The sequence below is a fragment of the Hibiscus syriacus genome, unplaced genomic scaffold, assembly GCF_006381635.1.
Source record: "Hibiscus syriacus cultivar Baekdansim isolate YM2019G1 unplaced genomic scaffold, ASM638163v2 tig00117034_pilon, whole genome shotgun sequence".
Lineage (NCBI taxonomy): Eukaryota > Viridiplantae > Streptophyta > Magnoliopsida > Malvales > Malvaceae > Hibiscus > Hibiscus syriacus.
Genome location: NW_024063533.1, coordinates 12,113,126 through 12,127,311, shown reverse-complemented (window position 1 = coordinate 12,127,311; position 14,186 = coordinate 12,113,126). Strand labels below are relative to the sequence as shown.

The 14,186-nt window shown below is 32.3% G+C and overlaps 1 protein-coding gene across 1 annotated transcript; it reads right to left on the bottom strand.

Annotated features, from left to right (window-relative positions):
- Nucleotides 1–8,489: 8,489 nt before the first annotated feature.
- LOC120196691 (protein ROOT INITIATION DEFECTIVE 3-like) lies at nt 8,490–12,298 on the bottom strand. Its single transcript, XM_039198433.1, has 8 exons — nt 11,974–12,298; nt 11,240–11,353; nt 10,863–10,996; nt 10,610–10,754; nt 10,314–10,516; nt 10,021–10,142; nt 9,320–9,549; nt 8,490–8,829 (listed from the first exon to the last, which is right to left on the bottom strand). The coding sequence occupies exons 1-8, from the start codon at nt 12,202–12,204 to the stop codon at nt 8,590–8,592; spliced, it is 1,419 nt and encodes a 472-aa protein (XP_039054364.1). The 5' UTR covers nt 12,205–12,298; the 3' UTR covers nt 8,490–8,589.
- Between the last annotated feature and the right edge of the window lie 1,888 nt (nt 12,299–14,186).

The window sequence follows — 14,186 nt, the reverse complement described above, 5'->3', positions numbered from 1 at the left end:
TGATTTTTTCTACCTCAATACAAATGTTGTCTGTCACTGGAAAACTTTGGCCGTCAAGGTTGTAAAGTGTAGTATCAGGGTTCAACTTTACCATGCTTGCAAAGCCTTTGATGCCACTCTTAACCATCTCACTAGTAGGTGGGTTAGGATAAGGCTAAAATATGGGGGAAATCAACGTGATTTAAAATGTTATCAAATAAGTATAACATTTTAGGTTGAACGCAATCTAAAATGTGATTTTTTTTCATTACATTTTCAGTTGCAACTTAAAATATTATTTTTTCATAATATTTTCGATTGACAACTGAAAATGTGACTTTTTTTGTAGCATTTTAGGTTGCAACTGAAAATGTTATGAAAAATGTCACATTTTAGGGTGCGTTCAACTTAAAATGTTATGTTTTTTTATAATATTTTCGATCGTGCTTATTTTTATGACTTTTTAATCTTAAATCATCTTTTTTTAAAATTTCGCTATAGCCTATTGATAAAGCAAACAGGACAAATTAACTCTGAACTACATACAGGCTCAAAATCCTCGCAAGATGAGAAGAAAGTAACCATTTAAATAGATTATAGTAATGTTAGGAAATTTTAATTTTTGGAAATTTTGAGATATATTTTCAATGAGTAAAGATAAATATTTGAATCATAAAATTATGATTTTATATTCCATTTCATAAGACTTCCATAGCAGTGTATATAAATATCATATGCTCAAAATGGTTGAGTAAACAAATGAGAAATTAATGCTTAAAGTAAACTATTTGTGAAATATGTTGAGAAAAATGTAAAGCTTATATCCAACATTTGGAATATATACCACATTAGTGGGATGCCAAATGTGATATGTTTATATACATGAATCAACTTAGGTGTTAAAGAATATGCAAAATGAGACTTTGACTCACACACGTGTAGAGTACAAATCGGTACGAATATGAACCTGACGGGGTTGGAGGCGCACCTGTACGATATGAAATGTTCCGACTGGTTAAGTCTTGTAAAATTAAATTGAAATTTTAATGGCTTTTAATTTTTCATTATTTTACATAATTATTTCCTTGATTCTCGAACGATAATATTATAGATAATTACATTAATGGTGGATATTCACTACTTCATTATTCGATCTTTTCAATAATTCTTCATTATGAATCTCATATTTAAATCGTTTTAACTTGCAAGATAAAAACACACAAATATTTTTTAAACTTTCAAAACAATTTCAGTGATAAAATAGGTGAGTTACAGTTCGGTAATCAATGTAGTCATGTTATTATTGTGCTTATCTTATTGTTGTATTTTGGGAGATGTCGGCTAAAGTACTTTAGCACAATAAGAACCATCAAATATGTCTTAAGAAAACTATGAAAACATATATTAATATTTTTACTAATACAATCTAATGACTACTAACGAGGACGATTTTTTATCATCGTTATTTTCTTTTCTTTTCATTTAAGTTTTTTATTATTATTTCACTGTTTTTATTTGTTAGATCATCTTTTGTCTGACAAGTGACACTAAAATTAAAGAAAAAGGAATTCTCAGAAATCAAAATATGCTGTAGATATAGTAACGAGATTGAAAGAAATTACCATTAATTATAATAGAATATATTGTTGATTATTGATTACTAAATAGGAAACTTGACTTAGTGGTGAGGTACACTCAAATTTGTCCTCAGTCCCGAATTCAATTCTTTTTGTTATTTTATCTCTTTTAATAAATAAATTAAAATTAAGAAGATATGTTTTAATCCTGCACATGTCACGATCAATTTTAAAATTAAATTTATTAAGTTGGATTAAAATCATGATTAAATTAATAGATTGTGTAAATATTAAAAAATAAATATATAATTATATTAATTTTTTAAATCACGTTAACTCCAATAAGTATTAACGATTAATGATTTATTGACAAAATTAAATGTCAAAATAGAATTCGTTTATAGTTGAATGATCGGTGGGTATAATTGACCCATATTACCTGCAAAACAATCTATGCAATATAGCGTGCCATTCGGCCCTTGCTTTTTTTTGTAGATGCTCGGCCAATGAAAGATGAATAGAAATCAGACCATACTTTCGGTGTGTGTTTCCCGTGTTTTCAGCGCCCCGAAGACCGCAAACATAGGAAAAGTTTAAAGACCGACGGTTTAATTTAAAACTAGAATTTTGGGCGTAATTAAAAATGTGATAAAAATCATAATATTTTATGTTAGACGTAATTTGAATGTTATAAATTTCTTAATATTTTTTTGAACAAGAAATATTACATTCTTTATAACATTTTCGATTAACAATCGAAAATATTATATTTTTCGTAACATTTTAAGTTCACAAATATTAATAAAACTGTAATATTTTAGACTTTGCTCAACCTAAAATATTTTTATCACATTTTCAATTACGCCCTAAAATCATCATTTTTTAACTTTAAATTATGTTGTCATATCATAGAACTACCCCTAAAAATCAAGAACAATTAAGAAATCTCTGATTTTAGTTAAAGAGACCCTAAATTCCACAACTCCACAGTTATAAGAATATGAGGTGAGAAGTAAGATTCTGGTCAAAGTATAGGTATCATATTGAAAGAAAAAGAAATCAAAGAAAGAAATACTACGTTATTTAAAAGTGCATAGATCACATTGGATATTTTACTAAAATATTATATTTTATATTATCCCTAAAAAGAAATAAGGGTAAATTATATGTTTAGTATCTAAATTATCAAATTTTGTTTCATTTTAGTACATAAACTTTCATTTGTTTTAAAATCATACCTAATATTTATTTTTTATTTTGTTTTGGTACCTAATCATTAAAAACTTAACGACACTGACACTTTTTTATGGGTAAATTATATCATTCATCACTCAACTATCTTCTCACTCTTATTTTTGTCACTGAAGTTTTTTTAATTTAATTACTTACTTAACTTTCAAATTACTCCTAATTTAATCACTCTAACTTTCAAATTTATTTTTTTAATTTAATTATATATTAATAAATAATAATAATAATAATAAATGTCATGTCACAAATATTATTAATGAAATAAATTAAAGTGATTAAAACATGAGCAATTGAAAATTTAGTAGTTAAATTGAAAGTTTATAAACTTTAGTGACCAAAATAGGAGTAAGAAGATAGTTAAGTGATGAATGATGTAATTTACCCATAAAAATACCACACTCAATATATCTGTTAAGTTTTGAACTACAGATACTAATATGAAACAAAAAGTAAATATTGTATATGATTTTGAAACTAATGAAAGTTTTGGTACTAAAACAAAACAAAACTTATAGTTTAGGTATTAAATGTGTTGTTGAATTATGTTTTGATATAACAATTTATGGAAAAATGTTTTTGGACTTGAATTGAATTTATTCAAAGTTTTCAAAGTTTTCAAAAATAATTCAAAGTCTATTTAACTTGGAATTGAGCACAAAATATTTTCTAGACAACAAGTACCGATACTGTTCTTACAATATCGATACCTCATGAACAGTACCGATAATGTTCATAGGGTATCGATACCAAAGGTAAGGGAAGTATCGATACTCACGAGGTAGTATCGATACTACCATTATTGCTCAAATTCCAGAATGCAAAAATGGTACCGATATCCAATGGGGTATTGATACTACTTTTCATAGTAGTATCGATACCATCAGGCCCAACGACTAGTTTTATTTAAAAAATAACAAAGGTAGTGTCGATACTCCTATAGGGAGTATTGATACCCTCTGTACTAGACATTTTTATTTTGTAGACAAAAACATCCCCAACGGCTCCAAATCACACCCAACGGCTAGAAACGACCACAAAATCATTCAAACATATAAATACAAGTTCAATACACTTGAAGGGTTAGAACACCAATCCAAGCAATCAAACACAAGAGAAAAAAATTTCATTCCTATTTTACTTTCTCTTATAAATATTTTTTTCTTGTGAGCATTATTTTGTAAACACCCTACCTTTTAGAGGTTTTGTTTGTTTACATTTCTTTTCCTTGTAAAGGGGTTTTGGTTCTAGCAGAGCCTTTGAAAAGATAGGGAGTTGTGTAAATGTTATCTCTTTATCCTTGAAAAGGAAAGAACAAATTAGTGAATTTGTTGGAAAATCCTTAGTGAAGAGCTAAGGTAGTAGAGGTAGATTTGTTGAGAAGTGGAACCACTATAAATCGCTATGCAAAACTTTCTATCTTTATTTTCTCCTTACTTCCTAAACAATTATTGCCAATTCTCCACTCTTGTACATTTTCCAGTTGATCAAATTGATCTTCATCTTTCTCAACAATTGGTATGAGAGCTTGACTCATTAGAAGGTTTAACCACCTTGAGACAATCCAAGAATAAGCTCTATCGATTCTTGATGCAACCGACAAGTAGATGGCTCCGGCTCTTACTACCTTGACGATTCACAACTGGTTAACAAGCCACCGTATTTCAATGGAGCTAATTATGCCTATTGGAAGAAAAGGATGATGCTCTTCATTCAAGCCAATGATCAAGGAGCTTGGAACTCAATCATGAAGGGTTACTCTACTCCACCCGGTGAGATGGATGATTGGAGTGATGGAGAAAAGAAGAAGTTCCAACTCAATGTTAAGGCTATGCACATCCTCTTTTGTGTATTAGGCTTGGATGAATATGGAAGAGTCTCCTCTTGTTCCAATGCCAAGGAGATATGGGACAAGCTCTAAGTCACTCATGAAGGAACCGATGAAGTGAGGAAAATCAAGATAAGTCTTCTCAACCATAGCTACGACAAATAGAAAAGCTTGTGAGGAAGATGATATACTCTCTTCCAAAGTCTTGGCAATCGAAAAAGACATCGATCATTGAGGCTAAAAATCTAAAATCTCTCACTCTTGCTGAGTTAATTGGTTCTCTTTTCACTCATGAGTTGATGGTGAAAGAAGATGAAGAATATGAAGAGAAGCAAAAAAAAAAGGAGGTATGCATTGCCTTCAAACACACTAATGAGAGCAATCAAGATTCAAGTAAAGAGGTGGATGAAGACGATGATGAAAAAAGAAGAGATGGCCAAGCTCTTCAAAAAGTTCAAGAGATTCATGACTTCCAAGGAAGTGAAGCATGAATCGAGCAAGAAGAAAAGTCCCTTGGTGTGCTTCAATTGTCAAAGAATGGGGCATGTCAAGTATGAATGACCCCTTATAAAGAAGAAGGGATCAAGCAAGAAAAAGGTATTTGTGACAGCTTGGAGTGATGAAGATGACTTCAATGATGAAGATGAAGTAGCCAACCTATGCCTCATGGTCATCCAAGAAGATTCAATGGTAACTTCTAACTCAAATGAATTAGATTCGTATTCTTTTGATGAGTTTCAAGTTGCTTATAATGAGTTGTATTTGGAATTTGAGACCATGAATTCCAAATATAAGAAATTAATTTCAAAACTTAAAGTTGAAAATGATTTAGTTTTGAAAGCAAGAGTTGATTTTAAAAAACAAAATGGATCTTTGAAAAATAATTTAGAGTTTTCAAAAGTCAAAATCAATGATTTAGAAAAAGAAAATTTTGATTTGAAAGTTAAGCTTGAGAGCTTAAAAAAATAAAAAGAATTAATTTCTAAAAATAACTCATTATGCTTAAAAATGACAAAATGCTCACAATGTCATTTTCATGGTCATTTGGAACATGGCTTGTCTTATAAAGAAATGAAAATCTTTTAAAATTAGACAAATATGGGTTCCTAAGGGAACAAGGGGCATTGAAACTAACGTCCAAGGATCCAAAGCAATTTGGATACCAAAATCTACTTAAATGTCTCTTGTAGTGTGTGGGAGCAATGGTGATGAAAATGAAGATATTCAAATGCTTTAGCCACACTTGAAAAGGAATAGGTAACCTCTATGCTTAATGTTTTTGTTTTTTGATTATTTGGTTGCTCATTTAGTTTTATGCGTGCATGAGTTTTAATTTTAAATGATTTTATGTTTTCTATCTCATGTATGTTAAAAAGGTGTTATGATGAACACTTTAAAGCTTAAATAATTTTTCATAATTTTTAGTTCATCATAATGATTCTTGGTCAAAATTGGTTTTAAATGCAAATGATATCTATCTAACAATTGATATCAATTTTCCAAATACTTTGATTTTAATTTTTTTTAAGTTTTTGACATAAATTTAAATGTTTATGCATGAAATTTAAAAATGCAAATGATATCTCTCTAACAATTGAATGAAAATTTTCAAATGCATAACATTTTGGAAGACTTTATGCATATGCACTTAATTTCAACATTTGGTATTGCGTAAAGTATTTTAGACTTGGATATATTGGATTTCATGTGCTACTAACATATTTGTTATTTTTTGTTGAAATTCAATTTTGTTTAAGTGTCAAGCTTTTAAAGTTAATTTTTTTTGTTTGGAATGCACTTTTTGAGGGGGAGCTTTTGATTTTTCAAATGTTTTTTTAATGTCAAATTTACCACTTACTCTCCAATGTTAATTTTTTAAGGTTGAATTATTTTTTATATGAAAAAAAGGGGGAGAAGTATGGGTTTGAAAAATTCAATTTCTCAATGAAAAAGGGAGCTGAATATTTTCCAACAATTGACATCTTTTTCATTAAATATTTTATTAAGGGAGAGTTTTGCCAAAACTAATTTTTTAGATGTTTTGTTATATTAAAAAGGGGGAGATTGTTGAACTATGTTTTGATATAGAAATTTATGGCAAAATGTTTTTGGACTTGAATTGAATTTATTCAAAGTTTTTAAAAATAATTCGAAGTCCATTTAACTTATAATTGAGTACAAAATATTTTTTGGATAATAAGTATCGATACTGTTCTTACAATATCAATACCTCATGAACAATACCGATATTGTTCATAGGGTATCGATACCAAATGTAAGGGAAATATTGATACTCACGAGGTAGCATCGATACTACCAGTATTGCTCAAATTTCAAAATGAAAAAAATGGTATCGATACCCAATGGGGTACCAATACTACTTTACATAGTAGTATCGATACCATAGACTTAGTATCGATACCATCAGGCCTAACGGCTAGTAACAGCTAGTTTTATTTAAAAATAACAAAGGTAGTACCGATACCCTTTGTACTGGGTAATTTTATTTTACAGACAAAAACATCCTCAACGGTTCTAAATCACTCACAACGGCTAGAGACGGACACAAACTCATTCCAACATATAAATACAAGTTCAAGACACTTGAAGAAGGGTTAGAACACCTATCCAAGCAATCAAACACAAGAGAATTTTTTTTTCATTCCTATGTTACTGTATCTTGTAAATATTTTGTTATTGTGAGCTTTATTTTGTAAACACCCTATCTTTTAGAGGTTTTCTTTCTTTACATTTCTTTTCCTTATAAAGGGGTTTTGGTTCTAGTTGAGCCTTTGAAAAGCTAGGGAGTTGTGTAACGGTTATCTTTTTGTCTTTGAAAAAGAAAGAACAACTTAGTGAATTTTTTGGAAAATCCTTAGTGAGGAGCTAAGGTAGTGGAGGTAGACTTTGTTGAGAAGTCGAACCACTATAAACCGCTGTGCAAAACTTTCTATCTTTTTATATTAGCTGACCCTATTCCCATATGTAATGGGGTAAGGGGGAAGTAGGATAGTAGGCTTCCCCCAACGCCAGGTTGAGAGCAGCTTCCGTGGGAGACCTCCGGCAGTCAGAATTATGTATTGCCCACCGTGGGACACGATCCCACAACCATAAGGTTAAGAGCCTTGCGCTCTACCAACTGAGTTGGACGTGCAATTTTTGCCAATTATCCCCTCTTACACATTTTTTGGTTGATCAAATTGAGCTTCATCTTTCCCAACACGTGTAGTTTCAAAGTTCCTTCAAAACCTCTATTGCAGTTACAAATTACTTGGTAGTTACCACAAACTTTTCATCAAGGCGGTGGTGGTTTCCTCCTGCCACTTCCCTATCATTTTCTTTTCTTTAATTGATTGTTGTTTGATTTTAATTTTCAGTTATATTTTAACGTATTTAAAATAATGTTCTCTTTGCCCTTCTTCTAGTAAAGGGGATCATGGCTATCGATGCTTTTGGACTCTCAGTGCAGGTTTCTTGTATTGGTCTATAGTTCTTCAAGATTTCATGGTTGCTTGTTTTTTCGATGCTTGTTCCTTTGTTTGTTTGCATATGGCATTCTGTTGATTCTCATATGTACGTATCGAGACTGTGGTCAAAGGAAGATTGTTTTTCATTTGTTCACTTTGAATATTCTTCATGTTTTCCTCCTCTATGTCTATTGCTTTGGGATGTAGGAGTGATCCATCTCTATATGTTGTTGCCTCAATTGTTTACACTCTTGCTCAAACAGTCACTGGTCGATCATCGTTATATTTTGTTTATGATAGACATGAATGTATTTATCCTTTATTTGACCAATGAATATATTATAATTATTAAAAAAAAATAGACTGAAAAAAAAAGTATATGGTCTTGATTAAACAAAGTTGGGTAAAAGATGATTTTGACGGTGGAGGTATATAAATCTCCAGCTGCAAACAGTAATTTCAATGTCAACAACAATCCCAAGGTTTTAAATTACGAAGATTGCTCCTCTGGACTATGATCTTCAGACGTGATTTTCTGTCTTTTTTTCTTTGGGGAAGAACCTGGCTCATACGGGTTGCATAGCAACCGACATTGCATCATATCCAGCAAACGAGATTGCAAATGCTTGTTCATCTCCATTACATGCTTTGTCATGCTCGTCACCCAGAGTCGATCGTCTATGTTTTTCTCCAGTTTCATTTGCAGCATTCCAGGTGCTTGTTCTTCTTGCTGCCCATCAAAACCAAACACATATTATGATCTGATCTGCTGATGCATAATTCATGACATTGAGGAACTTGCATTGTCAAATATCATCAAATCTACCACACACAGGTTTTCACTAGTTTCGTCCCAGATTTTTTTTCAAGCGTGGAAACTCCAGGAACAGAAGTAGAGGATTTATTCTCATAATATAATAAATTGGAATCCAACAACTCTTGTAATGTCACCTATGTTAACCTAACCGTTCATTTCCCTAGTCTGACTCATATTCAAACATGGACACAAGAGTATGATTAATATCACCAATCTACCACAGACCATGTTTTTCACTAGTTTTGACAATTAACAACACTCGTCACCTAAGTTACTCATGTTTATGACACCTATGTGCTATACATATTCGGATATGGATATAAGGGTATGAATAACGATCCTCCAAGTATCTTTATGTCCAAAATAGAACAGGCTTAAGAGAGAGAGAGAGAGAGAGAGAGACCTCTGAACAGGATATTAAGTGGTCTAGAAAATTATTTCCATGGAAATGAATGGGAGTTAGCTTGTTATGGCAAGCCGGCGAAGAAAGAGACATAGTGATTCCCATGCATGAGTTGGAAGGCTGATGATATTTTTGGAGCAAAGAAACCTGGAATTTATTAGGAACTCTTTGATGGTTTGAGATGGGAAGTAATGACGACTGCTTAATCACAACCATATTAGTCAATGCACCTGTTTGACAATAGAAAAAAAATTAATTAGAACTAAAATTAAGTAGCAGGAAAATACATTTGGAAGATTTCAGTTCTTTACTTTTTTATCTAGATTTTCACCAAAGCTAACCATTGCAAAAAGTGACATTTCTATGTCCACGATCAACAATACCATCTCTTCTCTTCCCCCCACCCAACCCCCCTTTTAATCCAAAACAGAATCAAACAGTAATGACTGAGTTCGAATATCTCCCCCACATTACTACAAGTAAAGGGATTTGATCGTCACCCTTGCCGTAAGTATGCTTACATCAAGGGTATTGTGCTTTTTGACAATGTGCACCTTCCTCAGTTTTAACTGGGGTCATATCTCAGTCATTACAACCATATAAAAAAAAGAGAACCCTTCAGGAAATGACATTAATATTTTACCTTTCTACTTTTGTTTTGAACCTTTCAACAATAAGAAATGAAATGCATTGATAGTTACCTTTTCTATTGTTGAATCTTCTAAGGACAACCCGATTGATTATATCCCAAAGGCAGAAGGTGAAATCCTCTGATGCAGATATGAGATGAAATCCACTAACAGTCAATGCAGTTATTGATTCACTGCACATAAGATTCGATTATTCAAGTCTCTTTGTGGGATTTTCATTCACATATGGACAATGCAAGCATTGATACAAGAATAACTTTAATGCCAAATCAACAGAAGCCTTCAATAAATTTCAGTTTCCAGTAGAACTTAAGAAATTTCAAGCACCATACATTACACATTACTTGTGTCCTTTTAGCACAAATGCTTGGTCTTCTGTAGTGACAAACAGATCCTCAACTGCTCCAACATCAAGCACATTAACAAATATTTTTCCATTTACACTACCAGAAAACAAGAGATGCTCTACCGGATGAAGAGCAATGGCTGTCACTGACGTTGGATAAACTAGAGTTCTTAAAAGCCTTCCCGAAACTAGTTCCCAAACCTGCTAATATGGAAATTTTAGCCTTGCATAAGAATGTCGCAATGAAGCAGATAAAATACATCGATGCTTGAAGTAATGCCGTGTTTAACTGACCTTGCATGATCCATCAAGAGAGCTTGATACAAAAATGGAACTTGCAGCAGCTGACATAGTTACTAACCCTGTTATAGAAGATCTGTGTTCTGATGAGAAATGCAGCAAATAAGGCGAGCTTCCAGAATCTTCCTTGTCTAGCAAACTTTAATCAAATTGGTTAGATTGGGGCATCAAAAGATTAGTTTTCTAGTTTAACATAAATTATTTATTAGTCGGTAGCTATCTGGCAGAAGAAAACATAATTTTTTACCTAATCATAGGCCAAACAGAGACAATTCCATCAGTGCAACCACATATAAGAAGCGAGTCATCATCAGAAAAGACCATACACTTCAAAGATTTATGATGAGCATGCCATGTTCTCAGCAATCTTCCGTTAGTAACCTATCATAAAAATGCAGAGATAGTAAGCTCGTTAGCCTTAATGAAGTTGACCCTTTAGCTTTTAGGTTTTAGCACCGAAATTAAAGAATTGATAATTTTCATAGATGATGACTACATTGTTCAAGTAACTATAGCTACTTAAATAAAAGTTCCCTAAATCAAATTCATTGGATGAAATGTAGGATCTATTCTTGGCTTATTCACCCCTATGGACAAAGAGGAATGAGGAGAGTGGTCACTCACCTCCCAAAGATACACATTCCCAGAAGGAGCTCCACCTGCAATATATATGCCATCTTTTGTGCAAGAAATGGGTCCGATAGCCTCCATTGTGTAGCTCCGCAGTGGTGACTGAGGCTGAAGATATGAACAGATAAAAAGGATGTCAAATGACATTTCTTATGGTATAACAGAGTTTAACATTGGTACTTGTTTTTCCTAGAAGTTCTAAGATATAGAACAGCTTATACCAGGGACATAAGAGGGGCATACAGAAATCTACATCCTCGGGGGTGTGTCGGATTAGTATGTATCCAACATAGGTATATTCAATTTATAAGTTTTTCCAAGCACAAGGAGGGTCCTAGAGGGTCATGTATGCTTCAAGAAAAATGAAAAGCCGGAGCAACATAGATCTACAGATTATAAGTTGCTATCACAATTCAAATTTCCAACACAAGGCAAAGAAGAAACGGTATCAAATTCCATCTAATGATTTATTAGGCAAAGAAGAAAAAGGGGATTGAATTCAAGGATCATGAAAAACAAGGGAAAGGTCAAGTTAACCTAGGGTTTGGGGTTAAAAAGAGGAACTTAAAACATTCATTGTGAACAGGACCGAAGTTTGCATGTTACTTTGGGATAACAAAAACACAAGGAATTGATGTAGAATCAATCCCAATATCCAGATGAATGCATGATGTCATTGTGAGAGACCAAATTATCAGAAAACAAAGTTCGAGATCAGCTAAAATCACCTTGTTCAATGGCCAACTAAAGATGGAACCACCACCCAAAGAGCCGTGCCTGTTACTTTGAGAAGCTACAATAAAATGGTTTCTCAAACAAAATAGCCCGTGAGGAGCGGCGGCACAGGTGGGGATATGGAGGAGTTGTTCGCCGGTTTCCAAGTCCCACACAGCTATCCCGATACCCGTACTCTTATCACTACAAACTACCAATGCCTCCTTATTCATCTTCTCGCCCATCCCCACTAATAATCTAAACAACTATCAACACAACATGAATGTATATATGTAGATGTACTTATTGAGACTGCAAATGCAGAAGAAGGGGTGGAAGATGCTTGGTTTTTTAACAAAAATGCGAGGAATAGACGAAGTTAGTTTTGGCGACAATTTTTTGGATAAACTATATATTTAGTGCCTAAACTATTACTTTTATCATATTTCTACCTAAACTTTTATTTTATTCAAAATCATATATAAAGTTTTCTTTTTATTTCGTTTTGGTATCTCGCCATAGAAAACTTAACGAGATTATTTTACGTGCATTTTTTATGGGTAAATAAATTTTTTTATTACTCAATTATCTTCTCACTCTTATTTTTGTCATCGAAGTTTAATTTTTTTAAATTTAATTACTTAACTTTTTAAATTACTCATAATTTAATCATTCTAACTTTTAAATTTATTTTTTATTTTAATTATATATTAATAAAATCATTAAAAATGTCATTTCATAAAAATTATTAATAAAATAAATTAGAGTTATTAAAACAAGAACAATTTAAAAGTTGAGTAGTTAAAATAATTTTTTATACTTTATTGACCAAAATAGGAGTGAGAAGATAGTTTAGTGATGAATAATTTAATTTACCCTTAAAAAAGGTTACACAGTTTGGTTGAATTTTTAACCGAGGGTACCAAAATGAAACGTAAACTAAAAGTTAGGTATGATTTTGAAAAGAAATAAAGTTTAAGTACCAAAATGGAACAAAAGTAATAATTTAGGCAATAAATGTATACTTTACCCTTTTTAATGCATTGTTGCACCTTAAACGTAGGACTCTGTGGGACATAACACCGAACTCTGCTATTAGAATGTTTTTGGAGGTGGTGCATGTATCCGAAAAATTGAGGGAGGGAAGACTACGGTGGTTTGGACATGTCCTTAGGTGACAAACGTCGGATGCGGTTAAGAGGGTAGAGTCGATTACAATCGATGGTGCCAGAAGGAGAGGACGACCAAGGCGGAAGTGGGAAGACTGTTTGAGATCTGATTTGAAGGATTTAGCCCTTACCGAAGACATGACCTCTGATAAGAAGATATAGAGACTTAAGACCATGGTAGCCGAGTAGTGCGAGTCACAAACATAGGGTGTAACATCTCTGTCTTCTTTGTAATGCCTTAGTAATAATTTCTATGACTAATATTTTTTATAAGTTTATGTCATTATAATCTATGAAGGCTTAGAACTAGGGTAGCCGTGTAGTGTGGCCTTAGTTTAGGTTTTAACCCATTTGACTTTATTACTTCTCGTAGCTTGTTATCGTTGACTTCTGTGTATCATTCTCTTCAGGTTTTTTTTTGTTTTTTTAGTTGGGTCTTACGTTTCTGTCTATATGCAGAGATTTTTTCGCAGGGATTTATGAGAAGGGATTACTTATTCCTATTACAAACGTACATATGAAGACTGCTTATGAATACTGTTCAACTATGTATTTATTTATTTAGTTATACATGCATTGTATTTTATCTTTATTTTTAATTTTCTTACTGCCGGAGGTCTTCCACTGAAACTGCTCTTAATCCTGGCGTTGGGGACATCCTACTACCCTACCTCCCCCTTACTTATGAGAATAGGGTTTTGTTGTTGTTGTTGTTGTTGTTAAAGATTTTCGTTTTGGTCACCCATATAATTCGATTTATTTTTTAAAATTTTAATATATAGGAATTCATTTACATTACATATTTTTTACTCAAATATATTTTAATATATCTTCTACCCTGAAATTTGTAAACAAAAATGAACACCTACTTTTTATAGATAGTTAATAATTTGAACCTCAAATTTTCTCGTATTATACCATCTTTCCAGTGTTGTGACCGAAAAAATCTTCTGATATGGCTGACCCCAGGTCCCGCAATTCACCGGCTATCTATAATGAATCCTAAAGCGTTGATATTTTTTATCCTAACCTCCCTGCACCACAGTCGACGACACTAA

Bases quoted from the DNA above. Each gene is read 5' to 3' on its own strand.
- LOC120196691 (XM_039198433.1), bottom strand. From the start codon at position 12,204: ATGGGCGAGAAGATGAATAAGGAGGCATTGGTAGTTTGTAGTGATAAG. The intron at 10,997-11,239 runs GTGAGTGACCAC...TTTTTATGATAG, and splicing joins GGAATGTGTATCTTTGGGAG to GTTACTAACGGAAGATTGCT. The intron at 8,830-9,319 runs GTCTCTCTCTCT...TTTGATGGGCAG, and splicing joins ACTTAATATCCTGTTCAGAG to CAAGAAGAACAAGCACCTGG.